The sequence below is a fragment of the Eleginops maclovinus genome, chromosome 12, assembly GCF_036324505.1.
Source record: "Eleginops maclovinus isolate JMC-PN-2008 ecotype Puerto Natales chromosome 12, JC_Emac_rtc_rv5, whole genome shotgun sequence".
In the NCBI taxonomy this organism is placed as follows: Eukaryota; Metazoa; Chordata; class Actinopteri; order Perciformes; family Eleginopidae; genus Eleginops; species Eleginops maclovinus.
In genome coordinates, this window is record NC_086360.1 from 98,841 (window position 1) to 124,106 (window position 25,266).

Sequence of the window (25,266 nt, forward strand, 5' to 3'; positions counted from 1 at the left end):
CATTGTGCCCTGGTGAATCACACGCAGATTGCTGTCGCAGCTGAGGATTCCCAATGCATTATCAACCGGAGGCTATTAGCAATGGCTGTAACAGTAATAGGTGAAGTAGCATCAGCAGTAGGCAGTTGCATTAGCAGTAGTGGTAGCTGGAGTTGTATTGATAAGTACAGCAGCAGGAGCGGTTGCAGTAGATGTAGCAGTTCCTGACGTATTAGCCGTTGCAGTAGACTTTTACCATTGCCATGCGGTGGCAGTTGCAGCATTGGCCGCATCGATTTATTTATGGAGTTAGGATTGGGAGCTGTTTCATTAAATACATAAAGCCCCTGTTTAGGTGTTGAATGTCAGGACAGTCGGAAGAAACAAAAAACAGAACATGTGCTCTAGACTAAATACATTTCTCATTATCAGTGCCCCCTTCAGTCTTTCAGAGCTTCTCACTGGTGTTCAAAGGGAAACTCCTAGCTATCACCTCCCCCACCCGGCTCCTCCCACTCCCACTCCAGCTGACCTGTGACCTCCAGAGGTCAGCAGTTATAGAGAAGCCAGATGTCAGGATGAGGGAGTGGTGACTTCAGTGGGCGCTAGGCGACTCAAGTTACTCTGGGCAGCAAGGCGCCAGAACCAGAGAGAAGCTTTTTTGGGGTGTGTGTGGGGGGGCATGGTGAACACACTGCAGGAGGTGTACTCAACATCCAGCCCCCTTTTTCCTTTGTTGTAGGACCCAAGACTCAACCACAACCGCTTACACCTTTGTCCCTGTTTTACATGGGTTAAAGGATTTGACCAGTCTATCAAAAAGTTCAAATAAAGAGAGATAAAAGAAAGATGGTTGATTGTAATCAACAAATGGCACCTGATTAATGTTGCGATCATACAAATAACCTGCCTTAACACTCTCCGGTGCCATTTGTTTTTTCTGATGTGCATAATGAATCTTTGTTTTCAGTATGTACCGCCTGTCGAGCATCTGAGAGATCATGAATCCTTTCCTTCCCCCAACACCCCAATTTGCTGTAATGTTCATGACAGCTGCCTGCCTGTAACTTATACATTACTTGTATTGCATTGATACATTTTATGGGTTGAATGTGCATTTACTTAATATGAAGTTTCAGAAATTGACACTATATTATGCAAATGGGATCAAAACTTGAAAGGTTCTTTGCATTTATATCATCTCAAAGTAACCATTACATCCCTACCATTTGTCCAGTAAATACCTGATAAAATGGATACTATTTCACTTGTTTCTGATTCATTTTAAACAGTTTCTGCTTTGTGTTTTATTTTGTGCAACACGATCCTCTGAGATAATATCCAAACGTCTTCCATTTTAAAAAGACATCTGCAGTAGAACAGCTTTATAAGCACATTGGATACTTATTCATTATTGGCTATAGGTTCATTGATGCAAGGAGCAAGATTCAAATTCTTAATTGTCACATGAACAGCATCTTCAGCTGACTACAACATGCATACACACAAACAACATACTGTAATGATAATCAATTACTTTGCAGTAGAATAAGAAGATAATAATAATAATAACAACGATAATAATTGTGACAATAATAATAATAATAATAATGATAATAATTATAACAATAATAAATAGTCATTTTTCTCTCAGTTTTCATTAGTCATTTGGCAATACACCTGCATTTAGAGAGCAAAATGACCTAAAATGTAGCTTAGGCTGTTACCACAGCATAGAAACAGCGAGCAGCTGATTATTAAGCAATTTCCCTGTAAGGGATTAATAAAAGTATGTCTTCTTCTTCTTCTTCTTCTTCTTCTTCTTCTTCTTAAAGTCACAGTATGTCTGAAGCGGCTCATTTATACCTTTACACCGATAATCACATTTTCCAACATTGCAACATTTACCCATAATAATGATAAAAGAAACTTTGGGCCATGTTGGCTCCATTGTTGCCTGATTAGAAACTGTTGCAACTTGCCAAAATGGCCTCGCACTATACCGCCAAGGGACCATATTTTTCGACCGAGAAATACATTAAAGCAACGTCTGCATTTCTCTGTTTGTGTCAGTGCATGTGAAGGGAGGCCAGTGGACCGCACGGGCATGTTTCATCTTGTGCGTTAACTACCCGATTGTTAACGTGTGTGCGTGCGTGTGTGTGTGTGTGTGTGTGTGTGTGTGTGTGTGTGTGTGTGTGTGTGTGTGTGTGTGTGTGTGTGTGTGTGTGTGTGTGTGTGTGTGTGTGTGTGTGTGTGTGTGTGTGTGTGTGTGTGTGTGTGTGTGTGTGTGTGTGTGTGTGTGTGTGTGTGTGTGTGTGTGTGTGTGTGTGTGTGTGTGTGTTTGCGCGCGCGCGCGTCTGTGTATGCGGCAGTGAAAGGGTTACAGTGAAACGCTGTGGACCACACATGTTGGGAATCCAGCTCTGACCAAACGACTTTACATCAGCCGGAGCTTCATTCAGCCGGGACAGGCCCACATACTGGACTTGAAAGGATTAACGCATTGGATAAAAACAATAAAAGGTCAAAAAATGATTTATATATAGCTTCCAGAGCAGGGGATTTTAGTTTCAAAATGTCCAATTAAATTATATTTAACGAATTGTAAAAGGATAGGCTGGTTCAAACTATGTATCTAAGATAATTCACTAGAATTAGGCCTATGGGGCTTAACCTCTGTGTGTGAATAAATGAAATCAAGTAAGACAATATCTTTTTAAATTTTTTTAATCACAATTATTTTTATCCCTTCATGCTTTTTATTTGATAAGGCTTAATAAAGATGTTTATGTATTTTTGCTGAGAAAAAGTAAAATATAATTGTTTTATTGAAAAAGACTCTTTACAGGCCTACATACCAAACAGAGTTTAAAAGATTAATAAAATGATGAAAAAAATGAATAAAAACAAACCAAGACGTTAATAAAGAAATTATGAATAGGCCTGTCATTGTCAATAGATGTACAAGTTAGTTTATACATCGTCAAAAACAAAGAAACTAAAAATTAATTACACTCCTGTCTAGTGGTGTTATTTAGCAGCCATTGATATTTAGATTAAATTGACCCATTATTATTATTATTATTATTATTATTATTATTATTATTATTATTATTATTATTATTATTATTATTATTATTATTATTATTATTATTAATGTCAAATGAACTTCTCAATGTATACATTTTTTTTTAATGTTATGTTAGTTCATTGAACATTGGCCTTAACTTTTTTGTCATAGTTGATTTCATCATAGACATGCTGATCCCTTTTTCATATATCTTTTTGTGAACAGATAAAACACAACTCGCTCCCTGCTTTTAATAAAGTGTTCTACATACTAATAGTACACACAATCTGAAGGATATTTCTTACATGTACACCCCCAGAAACAATAGTTTAATGGTGAGATACAAGAAAATGTCATATCATTCAAGTGTTTTTTCAAAAATCCTGGAATTTAAATCTGTATTTTATCTTGAATTTTACCAGTCATATCACGGTTAAATAATTCCCTTTTAGATATCGTGATAATTTATTGCACACTATCTTAGCATTTATTTCCTTTTTGTGCAGGAGATGAGTCTGTCTTATGACAGATTGATATTCTTAAGATGTATTTTAAATACAAAATCTTAATATTTGAATCACTAACTACAGCTATCAGGCTAATAACATAGATTGCATTTATTAAATCATACAAAATGGAATGATCACAAATAAAATGAAGTCATGTGTTGTTATTTACCACATACGCATTATAGCATAGAACTGAATACTCAGATACTTTACCTAGTTATGTAACCCCATTTTAATATGATAATTAGTAACAATGGCTCCCACATAGATGTGATGGAAATGCAGGATCCTTCAAATGTGTCTGATTGAATAAAGTTAAATAAATTATTAATAAACAAGGTGAAAAACTGAATAGAACAATATTGCGCAGAGAGCAGTCCAACCTACATTCAGTCAAATTATGAGGTAAAAAATAGTCATAATATTTTCTGATAAATAATGTCCATGCCCTTGGTTTTGTGTGTTTTCATTGTTTAAAGAAGAACATGTTATCTTAGCCGAGAAATGTTTAAAATTTAGAGGCGTAGAAACCAACCAACCATACCTCTCTCACCGTAGACCAAAAGGTCAGAGGTCGTCTTCCGAAGAGAGGACGAACTCTGTCCAAACAAATCGGAATTCCAGGTTGGGAGGAGGAGGAATGCTGGGATGAGAAAAGGAGCAGGAAGACAGTAATAAGGGGGAGGTAGGAGCATGCACACACACACACACACACACACACACACACACACACACACACACACACACACACACACACACACACACACACACACACACACACACACACACACACACACACACACATAAAATTAGCACTTAAAATAAATCTGATATCTTCTGTCCTCAGGTGATGGTGACTGACAGATGACAACACAACCACAACACATACAAAGGGATCTTTAAACAAACATAAGGAGACAAAGTCAAACATATTCTTCCAAAGACAGGGTGGTACAAATATTATATTGTAACCTCTTATTAGCTCAAAAGCCGGGCTCTCCACTCTGAAGGATTTCGAGACCCACACAGCTTTCACTCACACTGTTTGGCGGCTTAATCCAGAGCTATTTGGACATGGATTTTAAATGTAGAACACCATCCTGAATAGAAACAACAGTCTCATACAGTGGAAGTGTCAAGTATTCACTTGATTCACATCCAGATAAGCATAAATCAAATTCCAATTATACAATATTGAGATTTGACAATTGAGATCCTCTGTTTAATTCTCCCTTTAGCACACATTCATAATAGAAATTATTTGATTGCAGCATGGAGGTGAACTCCCCCCTTTAGAGCATTTCCATATAAAATTGTGGTTAAAAGTTTACATAATCAGAATCAGAGTCAAAATAGGCCTACCTTTATTCGTTCCACAGAGGAGACATTTTCATTTGTACAGCAAAAAGAGCCAAAGATAGCTTAATAATATTACACCTAAGATACAAAAATAAACAACAATTACACAATTTACAAAATCCACAAAAATAGACCTCAGAAAACCTTTTTGAGGTATAGCAGCCAGGTAAACATTGCACAGTTATTAACAAAACAGGGGGTGTTATAATCAGTGTTATATGTGTGGGGTCTACCAGGGGCCATGATGGTGATAGAGTCTGACTGCTGCAGGAAGGAAGGACCTGTGGTATCTCTCTGTGAGACACCGCGGTTGCAGCCTGTAACTGAAGGAGCTGCACAGTGCGGAGGGTGTGGGACACAGTGTCCAGCAGGGAGGACAGCTTGGCTGCCATTCCCCTGTCTCCCACCAACTCTACAGTGTCCAGAGGATTCCCCAGGACAGAGCTGGCCTTCCTTATCAGTCTGTTCTTTTGCTTCCTGTCAGAAGCCGTGATGCTGCAGCCCCAGCAGACCACACAATAGGAGATGGCTGATGCCACCACAGAGTCGTAGAAAGTCTGAAGTAGTGCCCCCTGCAACCCATTATTTTGGGTCTTCTGAAAATATGATAAAATCTGCTGGGTCAAAAATCTACATACAGCAATGCTAATATTTGGTTTCATGTCCCTTGGCCATTTTCCCCCCAATTAGGCGCCTTTGATAGCCATCCACAGGCTTCGGGCAAGCTTCTGGTTGAGTCTTAGACTACTCCTCTAGAATCAGTGCAGGTCAGCTAAATATGTTGGCTTTTTGACATCAACTTTTTTTTTCAGCACTGTCCACATGTTCTCAATGGGGCTTAGGCCAGGACTTTGGGAATCCATTCTACCTTAATTCTGGCCTGATTAAACCATTCTTTTATCACTTTGTATGTGTGTCTGTGGCCTTTGTCCTGTTGGAACAGCTGTGACTCCTGTGTTCCAGCAGCTTCTACTTCATTGCAGACTTACTTTTTGATGATTCTCGGTTGACTCTTGACCATCCTGAGCAATTTCCTCTCAGTAACAGCTGATACTGTGCGTTTTCTTCCTGATTGTGGCAGTGACAGAACTGTGCCATGCACTTGATACCTCCAAACAATTGTTTGCACACTTGGTCGTGGGACTTGTAGCTTCTTTGAAATGTCTCTAAGTGACTTTTCTGACATGTTCAAGTCAATTATCTGCTTTTTCAGATCTTTTCTGAGCTCCTTTGACTTTCCCATTGTAGCGTTTGTGGCTGAGTCTAAGATTGTATCCGATATTTCTATATGGAGATGGTTATATTTTAGAAATTGTTTATTTCTACTTTTTAATTTCTTAATTTATGTGCAATGCCTTGTTTTTTGCCCCAGTTTGGGATTAATAAAGTACTTATTATCTTCTCTTCTCTTCTCTTCTCTTATGTTCTTTACAAGCGTATGTAAACTTTTGACCACAACTGTAGTTATCATGATCAGTCTTTGGGGAGTTTTTTGTTCAATATCAACATTTTGGAGGACGGTAGGAGGAATTGAAGAGTGACAGTCTTTCTTTATTGATTATTATATATGGCCCACACCTGAAGCTTCCCCTTGTCTTATATTGTACCTCCTAAATACTGTACATATATTACACAGTAGAATTTGTGTGTTAACTAAATTCATTCAATTAAAGTTGAGAACATTTTTCTAACAAATCTTAGTTGATAAAAAAAAAGCCCAAAAATATATAAACATAACAAGCTTGTAACATTATTTCTGTAACAATATAAATGAAACCCTATGGATGTGATGTAGGTTCTTTTTTTACTTAAAACATATTCAGGTATCAGGAATATTGACCTACATTTGATTGAATTTGCTATGGTATAACTTAACTTATGAGGCAATATACTTGACCTCTAGTGAGGGGCCCAGCCCTAGGTTTTCCTGTATGTGGCCCTCTGTGAAAAAAAACTATCTGCAGCAGAGAGTGCACGTGCCGCAGCGTTTGACAGAGGTGGGAGAAGTATTTGATCTTGTATTTGAGTAAAAGTACAAGTACTCAGGTCTTGTATTTGAGTAGAAATACCAGAGTGTAGGAATACTCTGTCACAGTAAAAGTCCTGCATTCTAAATGTTCCTCCAGTAAAAGTAGAAAGTACTCTCATCTAAATGTACTTAAAGTAGCGACAGTAAAAGTAGTCATTGTTTGATTGGTCCATTTCATAATAATATCTCTGATATGTTTTATAATGATTGATCATTAAAGTGTTCTCAGAGCTGGTGAAGGTGCAGCTAGTTTTAATGGCTTCGTATACTGCAGGGTAGCTGCTGGATTTACTGCAGGTGAACTAAAGTCTGATTTAAGGGCTGATTATATTTACCATCATTAATCCAGATCTGTAAAGTAACTAAAGGGATTAAACAAATGTAGTGGAGCAAAAGTACACCATTTACCTCTGAATTGTACTGGAGTATAAGTACAAAGTAGCATAAAATGGAAATACTCGAGTAAAGTATACTGGTAAGTACCTCAAAATTGTACTTCTTGAGTAAATCTACTTAGTTACTCCCACCTCTGGCCTTTGGGAGGCTTCTTTCTTCCCTCTGTGGATTAAAATCATTTGAACTCTCTGATTTAAAGACATTATGGGACATACTGTTCAATAATGGGATTTATGTCTGATATTTCAATTCATGCAACAACTTAGTTAACCATTCACATGAAGTTAACTGTACTGCTGATTTAAAGTTATACATATCAATATGCACCCATCTAGAACCTGGTGAAATCACACCATCAATACCTTATTTTGGCATTTGACATATTTTAGATTTGAACCCTATTGTTTTGTTATAATTGCCCTCGTTACATTCCTACTTTGTACTACAACTGCTTCACATTGATTTCCTCTCAAATTATGTTCTGTGAGCGCCCTCTAGCATCTGTATTAAAAATGAATTTGGGACGCTAAGGAAAAAATCAGTTTTCAAAATTACAAAGTACGTTCTGTTGTTTAATTTGACGGATTGTTGTGTACATTTTACTATGAATATAAATAAGGAATGTTTGTGCACATTTTATGTTTTCTCAAAACCTTAATTTATGACTGATTTACCCCGTTGGGCCACAGGAGGCCCTGATTTTCGGATTCAGATCGTGTGTTGTGCATGCAACACAAAGAAACATAATGATTTGGGCCTTAAGCCGCCCAACCGGGGCTAAATCAGATATTCTTTACTTGAACAATGCAATGTATGTTTTTAATCCTGCTGCCGCACAAACTGCATGCAGTGTATTATCCTAGTTACCTCTCTCAATTACTCTGTCTTCTTACACACAGCAGACAGCCTTCAACTGCATCCACCTTCAATCAGAACATGGGAAGAGGAAAAAAGTTTACCAACTTAACTACCTCATCATCACATGGATTGCAGAACTACCCCCTCAGCAAGGAACAACAGAACCATACTGTACAAATGAACTGTCAAAAATCTAGACTTTAACAACAAACTCAAGAATACTCCCAAATTCACAGACAAACATGGATGAAGATGGAAAGGCTGTGGTGGTAAACCATACGTTGTTGTAGCTTACATGTTATCAAAATGTTGCATATTTACACATTCAGCACACACAGAGCAACACTCTTTTGGAGTTGTGTCCCCCTGATGAATGAGTATCTTTACTATCTGTCTCTTTAGCTGCTAAATTATCTTATGTTCACAAGGTACTCTTTGCTATTTGGTAAACCAGCATTTAGTGAATAAGAAAGTGAAGTGAAAGATGCTTAACAGCTGAAAGGAGCTAAAGGGAACTGCAGAGTTAGAGATAATGCTGCTTTCACATGACACGCCACTTACTCTTTGCTCACTGCGAGGTTGGGAACCGAGCCTTGATGTAACAAAAAAAAAAAAAAAAAAAAGGTTCGGTATGGTTACCCCACGGGCTAGTTCACACACAGCTGTCTTCTGATTGGTTGTGTATCTAATGGTCAGCAATGTACAGGTCAAAGTACAAATAATTTGAATGTTGAGCACCGTGTTCGTCGACAAATTTGAGCTTCAAGCAACATTTGCACTTCACCTATTTGGGATGGACAGCTCTTTCCAGAGAAACAACAGCAATCTCAGCACCGAGCCGTTTTCCCGCATATCATTTGACTGCAGCTTGAACCTCTGTGACTTACAAAAGTGACTCACCTAGTTGTATTACACAAAGTCATTTGATGAAATTGTATATGTAAAACGATTGATCATAGCAGTTTTCAATACGAAAATAGAAGTGGGTTTTGTTTTATGTTTCTGTTCTCTTAATTTGTTAGCAATAACTCATGGGTGCTGGGTGATGATCAGTGAAAAAAACTGTTGGAAATAATTGTACTGTTCACTCTTATTTTCTCCTCAAAATGTTAAGTAACCCAGAGTTGTTACATGTCTGATCGTCTGTTAATTCTCTTAATGCTTCTGGCCTCCTTGAAGTGATCCCACAATCATTAAGATGGGTACAATGTTGTTGTTTTTTTTTGTATTAAAGAATGAATAATGTGTGTGTAAAACATATGATTGTGTGTAATTATTCAAACTTGATGATGTGTTTCCCTGCATGCTGCTATAAAGAGTCTCACATGATAGGTATGCTGCATACTTGCCACATGTGCATGTGATCCACACCCTTCCTGCAGCTCAAGGTCTGAGCTTATCTGAGTACCATTCGGGATGGATCTGGCGTCGGGGAGGCAAATGGGATTGTGTCGCCATAGCAACGCCGCTGGCCACTACTGTTTGCATAGTTTTGTGGAGAGGAGTTGTGCAGCCTCATATACAGGAGCTCCTCCACTTAGCATTGAGGAAGCAGCTTTTGTGGGCGTCTCAATGAATGAAATACTAAACAGGAATCAGAACCGGACCAGGGTCACATAGAAAGGAACGCCTGTCGTACTGTACCTCCAGGATTTGTCATCCAGTAAAAATCAATGACAAAGTCTGGTGGGACAGATGACGAGGTTTCTGAGTGACGCTGATGGAACACATATATATAAAAACAAGTTGACCTAATGTTGATAGTTTGCTCTCGTGCAGGTCCAAGATCATATTTTTTTAGAGACATACAGGAAATAATGGCGATCAACTTTTATTGGGACAAAAGTTCTGGGCCATATTACTCACACAAAACTGTGAGCAAAAGGGTTGATTCGTGGAATGTCAGCAAGCTTGCTGCTACCACAGAATGCAGTGGCATAAGAAGCTGTAATAGATCCCCAATTCCACATTTTTATTTGACAAACTTACTGCTTTCTGTGGATATCTCACAAAAACATACATTCCCCTTACCAATTTAGTACATTTTGTGAAAGTTTGATCAGGGCCAAAGATTTTGGGCAATTTTAGGGTTAGGCTACAGTTGTAATGTGGGTTTCATTTTGGGTCTAGGGTTAAGCTTTATCATTGTGACTTTTTTTTATTTTCCCCACAAAAAGTCACAAATATAGTATACATATTTATGTTTTCCTTGCACTCAGTGACCTATAATAGGCCTATAAGGAGGAGAAGGGAACAGATTGACGGATGAACGATTGCAAGCACAGCTGTGATTTCACTGACGGTGAATAGTGAAGTTCAAACTGACATCATGGCATCACTGCATACTGGTCATTTCCCCACGTCGTTGCTGATTGAATAATGACTAAATAACACTGTAACTGACGACAGCAAAATAGAGAGTGAAAATAAAAACCTCTGAAAATGATGGGACTGGATTATTCCCTGTCCTCTATTCCCATCTAGTGGTCAAATAAAGAGAATTTACAGTCAGACATTGATGTCACATCGGGACTTTAACCTACAAATGTCTCAGAAAATCCAGTGACATATATGTCACAATAAGAAATATGATTATGATCTGCTCAGTTAGTTTAACTGATTCAAATATATTAAGTTAATATATTCGATATTGGTAAACTCAAAGAATATTGAAAGTAATTCAAACAAAGGATTCATCTGAATTTTTGTAATTATTAAAAATATATAAAAATAATAACTTTACCTTTTAACGCCTGATGTGTAACTTTTCAGAGATCTAACACTAGGTAAAAACAATGTCAGAAATTTTAATAATTTCCCTTAATTTCCCTTTAAGTAGAAATGGGTCCAGGTTCTTATGGGTAAATTATTAATGTCATATAACTTTATAAACCTAATGAAGTACAGTATTTCAGGGACCTCTCAAATGTCTCCGGAACAGTAGGTGGCGGTGTTAACCTTATATGAAACGGCTGCAACCTGCCAAAAAGTCAACAAAGAAGAAGAAGAACAACCCTGCGTAAACTGTCATGGCCGCTGTGCTTGACTAGCCATTTAGGAAACACTTATATGGAAAGTAACTGGTTTTCTTAATCATTTGTTCGTTAAGTGGCAGTCACAATGAGGACTGTCCTGATGGTGGCGGAGAAGCCGTCCCTGGCTCAGTCCATTGCCAAAATCCTGTCTAAAGGTGAGTTGCACATGTGTTGAACATGTGTCTTTGTTGATGAACACAGTGCTTTTAAATTAGCAGTGTCAAGTAACTTGTTTAGCTGATTGAAAGTGTGAACAGTGTAGTGTGAGTGATACTGTGTAATTGACGGTATCCCCGAAGCTGTCTACAACAAGAACCATCCTTTCACTAAGAGAAATGTTGGAAAATTCTTCTTAATCAAGGGCTGGCGGGTCCAAACCAACGCGAGGGTTCTAAATCACTCAGAGCCAGAAACTCTGACCGCCAATAAGCAGCCGTTTCCTCATTACTCTCTCTCTCTGAACAAGCTGCATCATGTGCTTAATATTAACGACATATATGCAGGCTCATTAATCAACAAACACTTCTAGACAGTCTGCGCCAACCTAATGCTCCGACCATAATGCATATACAATATTAACTCAAACAGAGTCAATTAAAATACTACTATTGTCGATAACGTGGTAACGGGATAAGGGGCCATTGGTGGATTTAAATCAGTCTCAATAGCCATTTGCACTCAAACGAATTCGTAAGTGTATTTTGTGATTCTCCACACAATTATTTCTCAATGCGCACAGAAGTTATTGTATACAAATACAAAATAATCCACAGAAACCATGCATGTCAACCTGCAATAAAAAAAGAAGAAGCTCCTGCACACTTGAACACATATTCCTGCTGAAAAAGGGCATTGTCCCAGACATCATTTCAAAATTATTTTATTGTCACTTGAAGACCGTTTTATGCCACGGATAAGAAATGATAATATAATAGCACAATAATGCATATACATGTTTAATTCTTTAAAATATATTCAGACATTTTGACTGGATTTGTTTTTTTTCAGTGTTAAGGATCTTTAATGACAGTGCAAAGTCACAACATATAAGCTATAATTCATAGCCACTTTATGTTTCCACTGTTTTGTCTTTACTATTCAATCTCTTGACTCTCAGTTTAACCAAAAATGTGCCCACCATGGAGCTGTAGATTTTACGCCCATTTGACCAATATTCTTCCAAACTTTCTGGCCTGTCAGCAAAGGTAAAAACACCTATCCTCAGCATTACCTCACCTGCACCTGTTTCCTCTTCTCTGAAGCCAGTTCCCAGGATATCTTTCTTTGTCTGGCTTCACTAACCCCAACAAAAACAATGCCTACAATGCTGATGAACTATGACTGGGTTCACATAAAAGGAGCGGAGTTTGCAGTGCATGACCAATCACAAAGATTGAAAAATAGACAATATTCATATTTTACAAATAAACAGCATTCAATAATGTATCTAAATACAAGGCAAAACACAAACACGTTTAACACTTAATCCAATCTAAAAGCAACATATTTTAAGAGGCCAAATACAGGAAGGACAGGTGGCAAAATAAACCCCTAGGTAATGCTTAAATTAACCGGTTAATATTATGTCGACTTATCTTGAGTAAAAGTAAATTGATATGTGTATAACATTTAATTAATTTGTTGCTTGAACGCAGCTTTTTATTTTTTCTTCTTATTCTTCCTATCCTTTTTTCTTTAAAGAAGACAAGGAATATTTACTAGCATTAAATTGCCAAACATTTACATTTTAAGTGCATTCTACTGTTCACCACTCTGAGATATGTTTTTATTTTCTCCCTAGACTGTTTTAACCCACCAGGCTTGCAGCTAATAGAATAAGGCATAAATAATAAATATTTGTCTCTGGACACTCTTGACCTCCTAATACCGTGTCTGGAGCCATGCACCAATCTTGAACATCACCTGATCCGGAAAGGTCAGGTGTGCAGCATAAGGCTCCAGCTATCCCATTAAGAAGGGAACCACAGTCTTAGTACTGAAGACCCGGGGTTTAATCTGAAGTTACTAGCCCCAAATCCTGCTCTGTGAGTCTGACAAAGAGAGCAGACGAGGGGACATGTGACAGGGAAGTGACATGTTCATTCTTAGGTGCTGTGAAAGAACGCTCTGGCATCATGTTGGCTAAAATTTGGGTGACTTTCTCATGAAAACAAACACGCATGTTAAAACAAATGACAATATGTAGGTCAGCAAAAAAAGATGAGGCCATGTCCATATAGGGAACAATACATTGATGATGTATTGTTGTGACTGGCCGATCAGCCCTTCCTGCTCAGCTATGCCTGGAGATGGCACATATACACGCTATGGTGATGAGCTCAAACTCCAGTGAGTAGCTGGCTGAGGCGAAGCAGCTGGGGTTCTTCCTGAGGACAGGCATCCTCAGGGATACAGGGATGGTCTCAAGACCAAAAGCACTGTCCAGCCCCCTGCAGGAGTGGCTGCTGTGGCAGCTGGCCTCATGGATGACCTGAGGTACCCGGTTCAGGTCGATGTTCTCCCTGGAGACACAGACAGGCTTTATTCAGTCATTGGTTAATCTAGTGCTCAGGATTCCTGCAATCCTGTCTGTTAGCAGCTGTTTTCAGTAATACACAGGGATGTTCAAATAATCAAACAAACAACTCATACTGTTCATGACTAGTATCATTCCCTATGATCATTGCCCACAAAAAGACCATGAAAATGTGCAGTAAATACACATCACTTCAAAGTTATTTGTCATTGTTTGTCATGTGCAAGGAATCTGAAAGTGACATGTCTCGTCTTAAGAGAAATTACACAATTGTCATTATGCTATGGTGTGCTGTCGGCAATTGAATAATATAGCAATGCAATATCACTGATATTTAATATATTTATAATTATTATGGAGCTTATACATCAGATGAGGTCAAAATTAAGCAGGGAAAATAGTATGGTAAGAATGAATACACAGTCAAGTGGGCTTAGTAGAAGAAAGGGGAACACAATGTACTATTTATTGATACTTATTACACTAAGAAAAGGTACGAATATACATTTTTATTATAAACAAATACTCTTAAAATGACCTGCTTCAAACTTCAATTGAGTTTGTTTTACTTAGTTTAGTCTTGAATACAATGTAATGCTTTTGGTTTTTAGGCTATGGGTCAACTATACAATACATTCAAAGTAGGGATGCACAGATGCATCGGTGAGACATCGGCATCGGCCGATGTTAGTCCTATTTACCACCATCGGCACATCGGTAAAATAAGGTGATATCACCGATGGCAGTCGCCGATGTTTATGTTTTGCTACGTGACCAGGAGTAGTCGCATTAGCATCGTAGTTTTTAAATCTGACGGACCAAATCTGAAGTCAGGGCATAATTTTAAAGGATTAGAACAGTGACTGTGGGTCTGCCGTAACTTTAAAATCATTCGGGGGGGGGGGGGGGGGGGGTCTCCTCTTCTCCTCTTCTCCTCTCTCTCCTCTCCTCTCCTCTCCTCTCCTCTCCTCTCCTCTGTGAGGAGCTGATGCTGCACACTGCGCATGCTGCAGGACTTCTGCCCCGTGTACCGGGTGTCTGCAGGATCGGTAAATTAAATCCATCATTCCGTGTTCTTGGGAGGCCGTTGTTTATATTTGTGACTTTGTTATACTTGCTGCTACTCCTGTTAACTTCCAGAAACTTACTATGGCTCGCTCAACCTCTCTCTCACGATTACACATGCACACACGTATCCCCCACTCTCTCTCTTAAAGGGATAGGCTGCCTTAGTCTTCATTGTGCTACCATTACAGTTTACATAGTAAAACATCGGGCATCGGCAAAAATGTTATTCTTAATATCGGCATTGGCCGACAATTTTTCGCAATCGGTGCATCCCTAATTCAAAGACATCCTATTTTGTTGTAAAAAATGAAATGACACAACGAATGGTTGATTTAGGGCAATTGATAAATGAATCCTTAATTCGAGTGATCATTAGTTTCAGTTCCATTTACATTTTATGATGCTTTCTTTCCTCATCCATATTCCTCCAATACTTTGCTCCCAGCTCAGTCAGCTGTTGCTTCTATCACAGTGTCATCAGTGCCACATTCTCCTTGATTCTTTGAATGCAAGGATATTGAAAAAAAGCTGGTTGCTATTTACTGGAATGCAATTTGTCATTAACTAATGTCCAATCAACATTGTAATGCACAGGGAGATTTCATTGACAATGGTGTTCCTCGGAAAAGGATGATCATTTTTGCTCTAGACATGAAAAAAATACCCAGTTCTCAAGTTGACATGTCTAGGTTGTCCCAAGTAATAGAACAATATGAAACATCCTCAGAGACTGATTCATATTTTTAAAAGTTATGTTAACCAACCAATGGATTATTTGATTGGCTCTTCCAGAAAGACTGTTGAGAATAGAGTGTTGTAGCTTAATGAAAGTAATGGTGTCGTGCACTCACACGTAGCTCCAGGTGGCGATGCTGCGCTCATTGATGTGGCTGGGCAGGTTTACCAGCTGGCTGTAGTAGTCCTGCAGGCTGTATGTGCAGAAGGACTCCTCCACACACTGGCTGTTCAGCGGAAGGGCCACACTCTGGTGCAGGGCCATGAGGCACAGCAGGAAGACCCGCAGCAGCTGCACACACACAACTCTGCTGTTAGTTGGATTTCTCTGCATCAGTTTTTTCCTCAAACTGAAAATAGTGCATATCTCGCTCTAATCACAATGCTTTACAAATGATTCTCTGACTGGCATTTAATTTATTTATTAAAGGCTGTCAAACAAAGTACTTTCCAAAAGGTTTTAAAACTGTCATTGACAGTAAACTTACCTCAAATATATGGTAAGATTTGTAATCATGTTTCTTATTCTTTGATTAAAAAAAAGCCTAGTTCTTGATATAAATTATATTTTTGGCCCATTTCATTCTTCAGTTGTTGTACATGTGCTTGTGCTCAGATCGCTACAGAAACAGTATTATTTTGGTGTGTGAAACAAGGGTATTGTTAACAATTTCCAAGGATATCAAGCCATACTTTGACATAAGTTAAAGTGAGTTTAGGCAGTGGTCACCAAACGGTCGATCGCGAAGGTAGCATTGTCACCAATTCGATTAAAGAAGAGTAGACTACTGACCAATGAGATACGAGAAGAGAGCCGGCCCGTTAACTGTAGCAGCGCAAACGTGAATATATAGCAGTGGTAAGTAACGGTAGGGAAGCTAACAGTTACCCCGTGATTCCAGCGGGTCCGTCTGCGCCGCGTTTTTGTTCCGAACTCCAAACGCCGTCATACCCCACCGGGTAGCGGAGCGTGTTCCGTGTACGGCTCGCAGTTATTGTTGACTTGGTGATATTTCCTGGACATTTGTACTTCTACAACGTAGTAGTAGTAGTTAGTAGTTAGTAGTACTTGTGGCTGAGCTGAGGCTGGACAGCCAACGACATCATCAATATTTTAGGATGAGTGCAGAGCAGATGGATGAACTTCTGTCACTCCTGGGCCCTGAACTGACCACACATCAACAAATCACAGAGCTGCAGAGTCGAATATAGACCAGCCGCGTATTTATAGCGGAGCCCAGCGTCGACACGCTTCTGGGACGCTTCTGAAACGCGACGTGGCGCGTCTGGTGGAATCGCACGCATTGACTACAGTGGCCGCGATTGCTCGGCGCAGACGTAACGCGGCGCAGACGGACCCGCTGGAAAATGGACGTTAGCTAACATGCTGGAGGGTCCGCGAAAGTTTCCCCTTCTGCATGTGCACTAAAAATGAGCGCCTACTTTGGATCCACTTACTTCTGTGAAGTGGCGTCTTCACAGATGAAAATTATTAAGTCAAAGTACAGGAGCCGCCTTACCGACAGACACCTGACGGACTGCCTCAGACTGCTGTCTATGCGATACACAGCCCTCACAGGCAGCGTTTGCCTTAACATGACTGTTTTGCCCTTTGATGGGTTTGTGAAAAGTGATGCTGCATATTTTGGAACTCACTGCACTAAGCTTGATGATAAAGATATTTGTTAGAACTTCTAAGAATTGTGTTAAAATAACTAGTTTTAATGTTAATTTTAAATGTTGCAACTTGCATGAACCTTCAGTGGATAAGCCTCACAGTTAAACAGGGCATATATCCAAAAGGCCAACACTCTTGATCCTTCAAACAATCTCTCAAAACTCACTTATTCACTCTAGCTTTTAATCTCTAATAAACTCCTCTCCCCCCATTTTACTCCGCATTTTTAATAGGACTTGTTTTTTTTTTCATATTATTGTTGTTTCTGTTATGATCTTATGTAAAGCGTCTTTGAGCATTAGGAAACGCGTTATATAAATCTTATATTATTATACTGTAGGCTCGATGTCCTAAATTAAGAAGCCTGTCAATGTGGGCTTCTCGCTGCGTATTGTTTAAGCGTATACGTTAAGAACATAAATATTCTACTTTTAAGAGTAACTTGCTGTCAAAAACGTCCGTCGTCACAACCATTAACATGAAGGCAACGTTCTTACCTGGAGCTGTTCCATGGCTGAAGTGAATCACTTGAGATGGGCTTCTCCTGGGTGCTCTGGGTTTTAAATGATGTTTCTTTGGTCTTCGTGTATCTGTTGGGAGTAGATCTGCGACCTGTCTCTGGATCTGCCTCTATTTATTTGCCCTCTTGCCGTTCACATCCTAATAGTTTGCGTCCACGTTCCTTTATTTGCAGTCAACCTTGAAAGAATAATTTTATTCAGAGAAGAAGTCATGTAACATTTGCCCCCGGTAACTAAGGGATGACTTCCCCGTCAATTAATGGAAAATGCACTCATGCTCCTGCCTTGTTCTGACCTCCTGTAGAAGTCTGACTCATCAGCTAATGTAGCCCTGAATTTGAGTAACGGAAGTGTAGTTTTTGTTCTGAATTGACCAATCATAATGGAGTATTCAACTAAGCCGTGTAGTAAAGGGCAATGCACAGAAACCTACCATACCATAAAAGTGCTTTTTTTAACTAGAAAAATTCACAAATAGCCCCAGATGGCATTTGTTTCTCTTCCCCCCTCTATTCCTGTAGTGTCATAAATTATATCTAAACAACAAAGCACCTTTTTATTCCATAGATTTCCAACACTTCTATTACAGTTGCATTAGAAAAAAGATATAATTTAATTAGGATTGCACTTTATTAAAGCTGTAATACCAGAATTTCCCTCAGGCCTGATTCACACATGTGAATATTGATATATTCTCTAGAAAAGGGAGTTTCAAAATAAGTGGACAAACGCTTACTTTGTCATACCTAACGGGTCGGATAAAGTCGTTTGCCTGATCTGCAAGCAGATAAATGCAATGCACAAGGACTGCAACATAAAACGCCATTACGACACCAAGCATAAAAGCTACGATAAATTCAGCGGCCAGGAGCGCACCAGTAAGCTTGAACAACTTAAAAGAGGCTACACTGCACAGCAGTCAGTTTTCACAAATTTGGCTAAATCCGGTGAAGCTGTAACACAGGCTAGCTACATGGTAGCTCACGAAATAGCCAGGCGGCGCAAGCCGTTTAGTGACGGAGAATTTGTGCGAGACTGCATTTTGAAAGTGGCCGACATTGTATGCCCGGAGCAAAAAACAAAGTTCTGTGACATAAGTTTGTGGAATGACAGTCACACGGCGAATCGAAGATATGGACAACAATCTGAAAGAGCAACGGGGACAACGTGGGGAGGGGCAAGGAAAGGGGGCTTTTTCTATCGCACTGGATGAAGGCACGAATATTTCCAATATAGCGCAATTGCTGATTTTCATCCGAACAGTCACGGAGAACAATACAATGTGAGCCTGTCGTCTCTGGTCGGTGTCACAACAGATGGAGCACCGGCAATGGTCAGGAGAAAGACAGGTGCTGTGTCGCTGCTCTCTGAGAAAGTGGCCAACAACGGAGGTGAGAAACTAATCAAATACCACTGTATAATACTCCAAGAAGCCCTCGCTGTTCAGACGCTTGGAATGAAACATGTCATGGATGTAGTTGTGAAGATAGTTAATTTTCTGAAGTCCAGAGGTCTGAATCACTGCCAATTCAAGACTTTTTTGGCGCAATCAGAGGCAGTCTTTGGTGACGTCATATACTTCACTGCCGTCAGGTGACTGAGCAGTGGTGCCACACTGAAACGTTTTTTTAACTTGAGGAAAGAAATAAGTTCATAGAGTCAAAAGGACAACATGTGACCCAGTTAAGTGACACAAAGGCTCTGTGACCTAGCGTTCCTTAGTGATCTGAATACTTGTCTCAGCGATCTTAATCTGAAGCTACAGGGCCATGGGAAGCTCATTTCCACACTATTTGACAACGTCAAAGCTTTCCAGCGAAAACTTGAACTGCTGCAGGGACAGCTCAAACGGGGAGATCTCACCCATTTTCCCGCCTGCAAGTCCCTCGTATATGAGACACACAGATGGGCGCCACGTTTTACGTCACCTGCGTTCAGAAAAGAACCATAACCTCATAAAAAAACTCAGAGGAATTCAACCACCGCTTCTCTGACTTCAGGGACCACAAGAAGGCATTCAACCTTTTCCAAAATCCTTTCTCATGTGTCCCTGAGGAAGAGCCTGCAGAAATGCAGTTTGAGCTCATCGACCTGCAGGAGAGCTCCGAGGCCAGAGCAGCATATCGTGACAAGAATCTCCTCGAGTTCTACAAAGGACTTTCCCCATCCACATACCCTGCACTTCGCCAGCATGCTATCAGAATGGTCTCTTTTATTCGGAAGCACACGCATTTGTGAGAAGACCTTCTTCACCATGGCCATCAACAAATCCAAGCTGAGATCCAGTCTGACAGGTGGCCATCTACGTACATGCTGTCCTTCGTATCACAATGACGGAGATGGAGCCGGACATCAGAGGAATAGTGGCCAACCGAAAACAGCACCACAAATCCCATGCCAATTAAAAAAGGTATGTTGACCAAGTAACAAATATTCAGTGTGACTTAATGACAAGCTTATTGATGACAGGCAATGATGATGATGATGATGATGATGATGACTTGTTTGGTAAGCTTCTATTTTACGTCTCTTTCTCTCTCTTTCTCCCCCTTCTCTGTCTGTCTGTCTCTGTGTGTGTGTGTGTGTCTGTGTGTCTCTGTGTGTATGTCTCTCTCTCTCTCTCTCTGCAGGTTTTCCTGTGGTGCTTTGGTAGCTGGAATTGCTCCTGAATAACGCCCATGCTGATAAGACAAGAAGCAAGGCACACTGAGACTTTTTATTCTAAATACATTTGAAATGGACTGCACATAGGACTGTTATATCCCAAATGTGTCTGATGAGGCAGAGAACCCCAGGGATTTTGTGTGCATTACAATGTTTCTCAAGGTTTTCACCAGTGTTGCCAGGTTTAGCCTCACTTATTAAGTCAAATGTGTTTATTGCACATTACTGGATGTGGATCAATACATGTAAACTGTACAGATGCAACCTGTTCATTTAAATGATAATAAATAGGATTTTTTTCAATAGTTTTGCCTTTGGCGGCCCTCAGTTCAATGTTGGGTTCCTAAATTGGCCCTCAGCTATCAAAACTTTGAAAACCCCATGCTATAAAGCCTATGAAAAAAAGTGTTTGTCTATACTTTTGGAATTCCTAAACCCTGTCTATGATGTGCCCATCCCCATTGGATCCTGTTAGGGAATATTTTGCTTAGGTGTTTAACCTTTGACCTAGTTCAACATTTTCTCCTTCCTCTGCCTGTATTGCCATGGCATAGTTCTTTGGCCTTAAGGGTGCTGTAATCTCCCTTAAGGAGGGGCAGCCTGGGCGCTTTGTTGATGCCAGTCTATGACCCGAGCACAAGCTGACCTGAGATAGCTTATTGTTCAGGGACGTCTAGAAGCCCCTTTTATCTGGAACGTAGGTTCCCTGGTGTACATTCTTTTTCATGTGCGACAGCTTTAAGTAGATTCAGGGTCCGTATTTGTCTGGTCTCGCTGATGAGGAATGATGATTATACCCTCTGAACTGGTTAAAACCTTTGACTGCAGTAGAGATCTTCAGAATTGGTCAGGCAACCGCTCAAACATCTTGTCAATTCTCTGTCCGTTAACTTCATAATAAACCTTCAGTGTTTGCCATCAAAGTTCCAGCTCTACCGTGTCTCTGTGTTTCTTCTCCATTGCTACAGAAGTTTCCACCACAGGTTATACTAAGGAACTAAATCTTTAAATAAAAGGTAGTATGTTTTGACTATATGTTTTTAATAAAATACTCACTAATTTCCTCTAACATCTGTTTTTTTATATAGTTTTTGGACAAATAAATGAGAACATATTAGGCATTTGTACACACAATACTTGTTAGAAGGAATGTTGGTTTGGATCTTTTCAGAGTTTCAACCATATTAATGACCTTTGCCTTTGCATTTTTATGTTAAGTGGGCATTGAAGTGTTTTGCCTGTAAAACCTGCACCTTTTTAAAAGACTATTGACTGATTACATTATCATCTATTCTCCTTAAGGAAATTGTACAAGTCGCAAGGGGCTCAACGGCGCATGCTCAGTGCACGAATACCCCGGCAGCTTCCAGGGCCAAAGTGTACGCTTTAAGATGACTTCTGTGTGTGGACATGTGATGAGTCTGGATTTCATCGGTGGGTATCATCTATATAACCTGCTCAACATTAAACGTGGACATGTAATATACCATTACACCATGCTAAAAATAATATCTAAAAACACCATCTAACATTAAATATGAATTGTTACCATCAAATTGGAGACACAGATCCCAAGATTGAATAGGGTTTGACTGAAGCACTCCTTTGTGCACCAGTCAATCCTGCATGAAGTACAGAGTTTAATCCCAGGTCAAAAGTACGTTAGAAGCCTTTGAACATGTGATTGTATTGTTGTGTTGTCTGTTTCATTGTCTTAATATGTGTGCATTGAGCTGCTGTAATGTAAATGAAATGTGTGAAAAGGTTAGCCTTGATCTGACTAAGTATTATGTTGTCACGTTACAATAGGATTTGTGTTTAAACCTATTTAGCTCCCAGTTCTCTCATTTCTTACTTTCATACTTGTTGTTGTTTTTCTAGGGAAGTACAACAACTGGGACAAAGTGGACCCTGCAGAACTCTTTAGCAAAGCTCCGACAGAAAAAAAGGAGGCCAACCCTAAACTCAACATGGTCAAGTTCCTTCAGGTACTCTGTGAACCAGATATAGATCTGGATACAACAGCATTCTCACTTATCATCTGGACGTCAGTGTTTCATGAATTACATTTCTGGTGTCATGTCAGGTTGAGGCAAGAGGCTGTGATTACGTGGTTCTGTGGTTGGACTGTGATAAAGAAGGCGAGAACATCTGTTTTGAGGTAATTCAGGGCCCTATTCAAACCTGCTATTAATGTGAGTATTATCTGAATATGTTATGTAAAAAATGACATACAATCCTTTGGGACTTTTCACTAGCTAATGCAAATATTCTTTTGATTGTACTCCCATTGTTATTTGAACTTGATTTCTAAATAGTTTAGACCAGAGGTCTTCAACAGGGGGGTCGCGACCCCCAGGGGGTCCGCGGAGGTACTGCAGGGGGGTCGCGAAATCTTTGGTTGATTAGACAATTTTTTATATATATATTTTTTTTTTACAAACCGTTTTTTCCCACAAATTGCAATGTCTTTAAATGCACAACACAAATCCAAAATATTATAGCGAACGGAAAAATGGAGGCAGATGTGCCAATCACGAGGCCGTGTGACACACGCTGGCTCATAGACATAATATTATGTCTATGCGCTGGCTCTGTCAGGTTCCCCGTGATTGGACGAGAGCCTATTCAGGCCCTAGTTTACTGAAGACCCAGACACAGGGATGCACGCAGCGACATTATTGAGAAGACCATACATATAAAATGGATCGTTTTGTAACTCGAGCGAAAAAATCAACAAGCACAAGCGAGATACCATCCACCAGTGAACATGCAAGTGACGAGGCAGAACCTGCTGCGCCTGCAGATGTTGCAGCTAATAAGGGTAAGCGCAAAAGGGAGAAGACACGAACATATTCAGATCATTATCTGAAGTTCGGGTTTACCTTTAAGGAGGCAGATGGCATTGAGTTTCCAATGTGTGTCATTTGCTCTACTGTTCTTTCAAATGAATCTATGAAGCCATCAAAGCTGCAGCGTCACTTGGAGACAACACACAGCCACTTAAAAGACAAACCTGTTGAATACTTCCAAGCTAGCCTCAAATCCCTCCAAGGTCAACAGACATTGATCAGAAAATCAGCCAAAGTTGGGGAGCTAGCTTTGAAATGCTCTTATCAAATTGCTCTTCGGATTGCCCAGAAGAAACAGCCATACACACTTGCAGAGGATTTAATATTGCCTTCAGCAACCGATATGTGTAAAACCATGTATGGAAATGATATTGACATTAATAAACTGAAAACCATTCCAGTGTCGGACACAACCATAGCTCGCCGTATAGACGAGATGGCATCTGATGTGAGGATGCAACTGATAGAGAAGCTGAGGTTGGCAGATGCATTTGCGTTACAATTAGACGAGTCAACAGATGTGTCGAAGGACGCCCAGCTTCTGGCGTTTGTGCGCTTTGTCGATGATAAGGAAATGCAGGAGGAATTTTTGTTTTGTGTGCCTCCCTCAACGCACAACTAGTTCTGAAATCTTCAAAGTGATCGATGTTTTTTTCAGAGAGAATGACATTCCGTGGACAAAATGTATTGCGCTGTGCACTGACGGTGCAAGAGCCATGGCTGGTTTAAAAAGTGGACTAATCGCGCTTGTAAGGGATGTGTCTCCGCAAGTGATTTGGACGCACTGCATGCTACACAGGGAGTCACTTGTTGCCAAAGATATGAGCGCTGAATTGGCAGATGTCATGGACTCAGTAGTGAAAGTAGTCAACCTAGTCAAGAAGAGCGCATTGCAAACACGTCTCTTCTCGAATCTCTGTGCTGCTGAGGGAGAAGAACACACTGCGCTACTCTACCATTCCGAGGTTCGGTGGCTTTCACGTGGAACAGTGTTGTCACGTGTGCTGGAATTGCGCAAGTCTATTCGGGAGTTTTTACTTCTCCAAAAGCGCACAGAGCTGGCTGCACTTTTCAGTGACAATGTTTGGGTCACCAAACTTGCCTATCTTGCTGATGTTTTCGCTGAGCTGAACAAACTGAACAGTTCAAGGCAAGGCCGCAATACCCATGCCATTCAACTGTATGACAAAATGGAAGGCTTTCTAAAAAAAATCAAAAGGTGGAGGGAGCGCATCGGGGAGGAAATATTTTCCATGTTTCCATCAGTGGATGAGCTGGGAGATTCTGCTGTGCTCTCGCCCCCCATTACACGCGCAATTCTTGCGCATTTGGAGGCGCTCGAGGGACAATTTGGGCACTACTTTTCTGAGGCTGACTCCTGGCGCAGGGACAAGACATGGATACTGTTTCCATTCACAGACAACGCAGCAGACGGCACACACCTGACAGTGACGGAGGAGGATCAGCTAATCGAACTATCCACTGACAGTACGTTCAGACACATATATGACACAAAACCACTCACCCAGTTCTGGATCTCTTGCCAGAAAGACTTCCCGCAATTGGCAGGAAAAGCCATGATGAGCCTTTTGCCCTTTGCCACAACCTATCTTTGCGAAAGTGGATTTTCCTCACTGACTTACTTGAAAAACAAATACAGGTCAAGGCTGCAGCCTGAGGCTGATATGACCCTCTGCCTGACAACCTCCATCCGTCCAAGGCTGGATCAGCTGTGTGCTGCTCATCAGGGTCAGACATCTCACTGATGTGAGAGTACGTGTGCCATCCACAGATGGTTTGAGGATTCATTGTCCCATCTACATGCATGTTTAGTGTTAAAATCTCATAGCTCAGTGTTTGTTTATAAATGACAGTGGCACAGCCACTCTGCACCTTGCACTTGTTTAAAGTTCAAACTTTTATTGTGATTTATTTTAATAGCCCTGTGTTGTGTGCAAGATATATGTTCATAAA

At 40.1% G+C, this 25,266-nt stretch overlaps 2 protein-coding genes across 5 annotated transcripts in view; one reads left to right on the top strand and one right to left on the bottom strand.

The window, feature by feature from the left end:
* The first annotated feature begins 11,199 nt into the window (after positions 1-11,199).
* The window catches only part of top3b (DNA topoisomerase III beta), a 32,894-nt gene continuing 18,827 nt past the window's right edge, over positions 11,200-25,266 (top strand). For all 4 annotated transcript variants that reach the window (XR_010166994.1, XR_010166995.1, XR_010166996.1 and 1 more), the window contains exons 1-4: positions 11,200-11,393; positions 21,743-21,874; positions 22,322-22,428; positions 22,527-22,601. Coding sequence is in view for 1 of the 4 variants with exons in the window: in XM_063897769.1 (XP_063753839.1) it covers positions 11,324-11,393; positions 21,743-21,874; positions 22,322-22,428; positions 22,527-22,601 (384 nt within the window). In the remaining 3 variants the exon portion in view is untranslated. The remainder of the gene's footprint in view (positions 11,394-21,742; positions 21,875-22,321; positions 22,429-22,526; positions 22,602-25,266) is intronic.
* On the bottom strand, positions 12,142-17,907 carry LOC134873871 (interleukin-25-like). The gene is made up of 3 exons (XM_063897770.1): positions 17,753-17,907; positions 15,694-15,869; positions 12,142-13,760 (listed from the first exon to the last, which is right to left on the bottom strand). Exons 1-3 carry the CDS (start codon positions 17,765-17,767, stop codon positions 13,532-13,534), a joined length of 420 nt encoding a protein of 139 aa, XP_063753840.1. The 5' UTR covers positions 17,768-17,907; the 3' UTR covers positions 12,142-13,531.

Coding starts and splice junctions, on each gene's coding strand:
- LOC134873871 (XM_063897770.1), bottom strand. Junction 13,761..15,693: donor ATCGCCACCTGGAGCTACGT/GTGAGTGCACGA, acceptor CTGTGTCTCCAG/GGAGAACATCGACCTGAACC.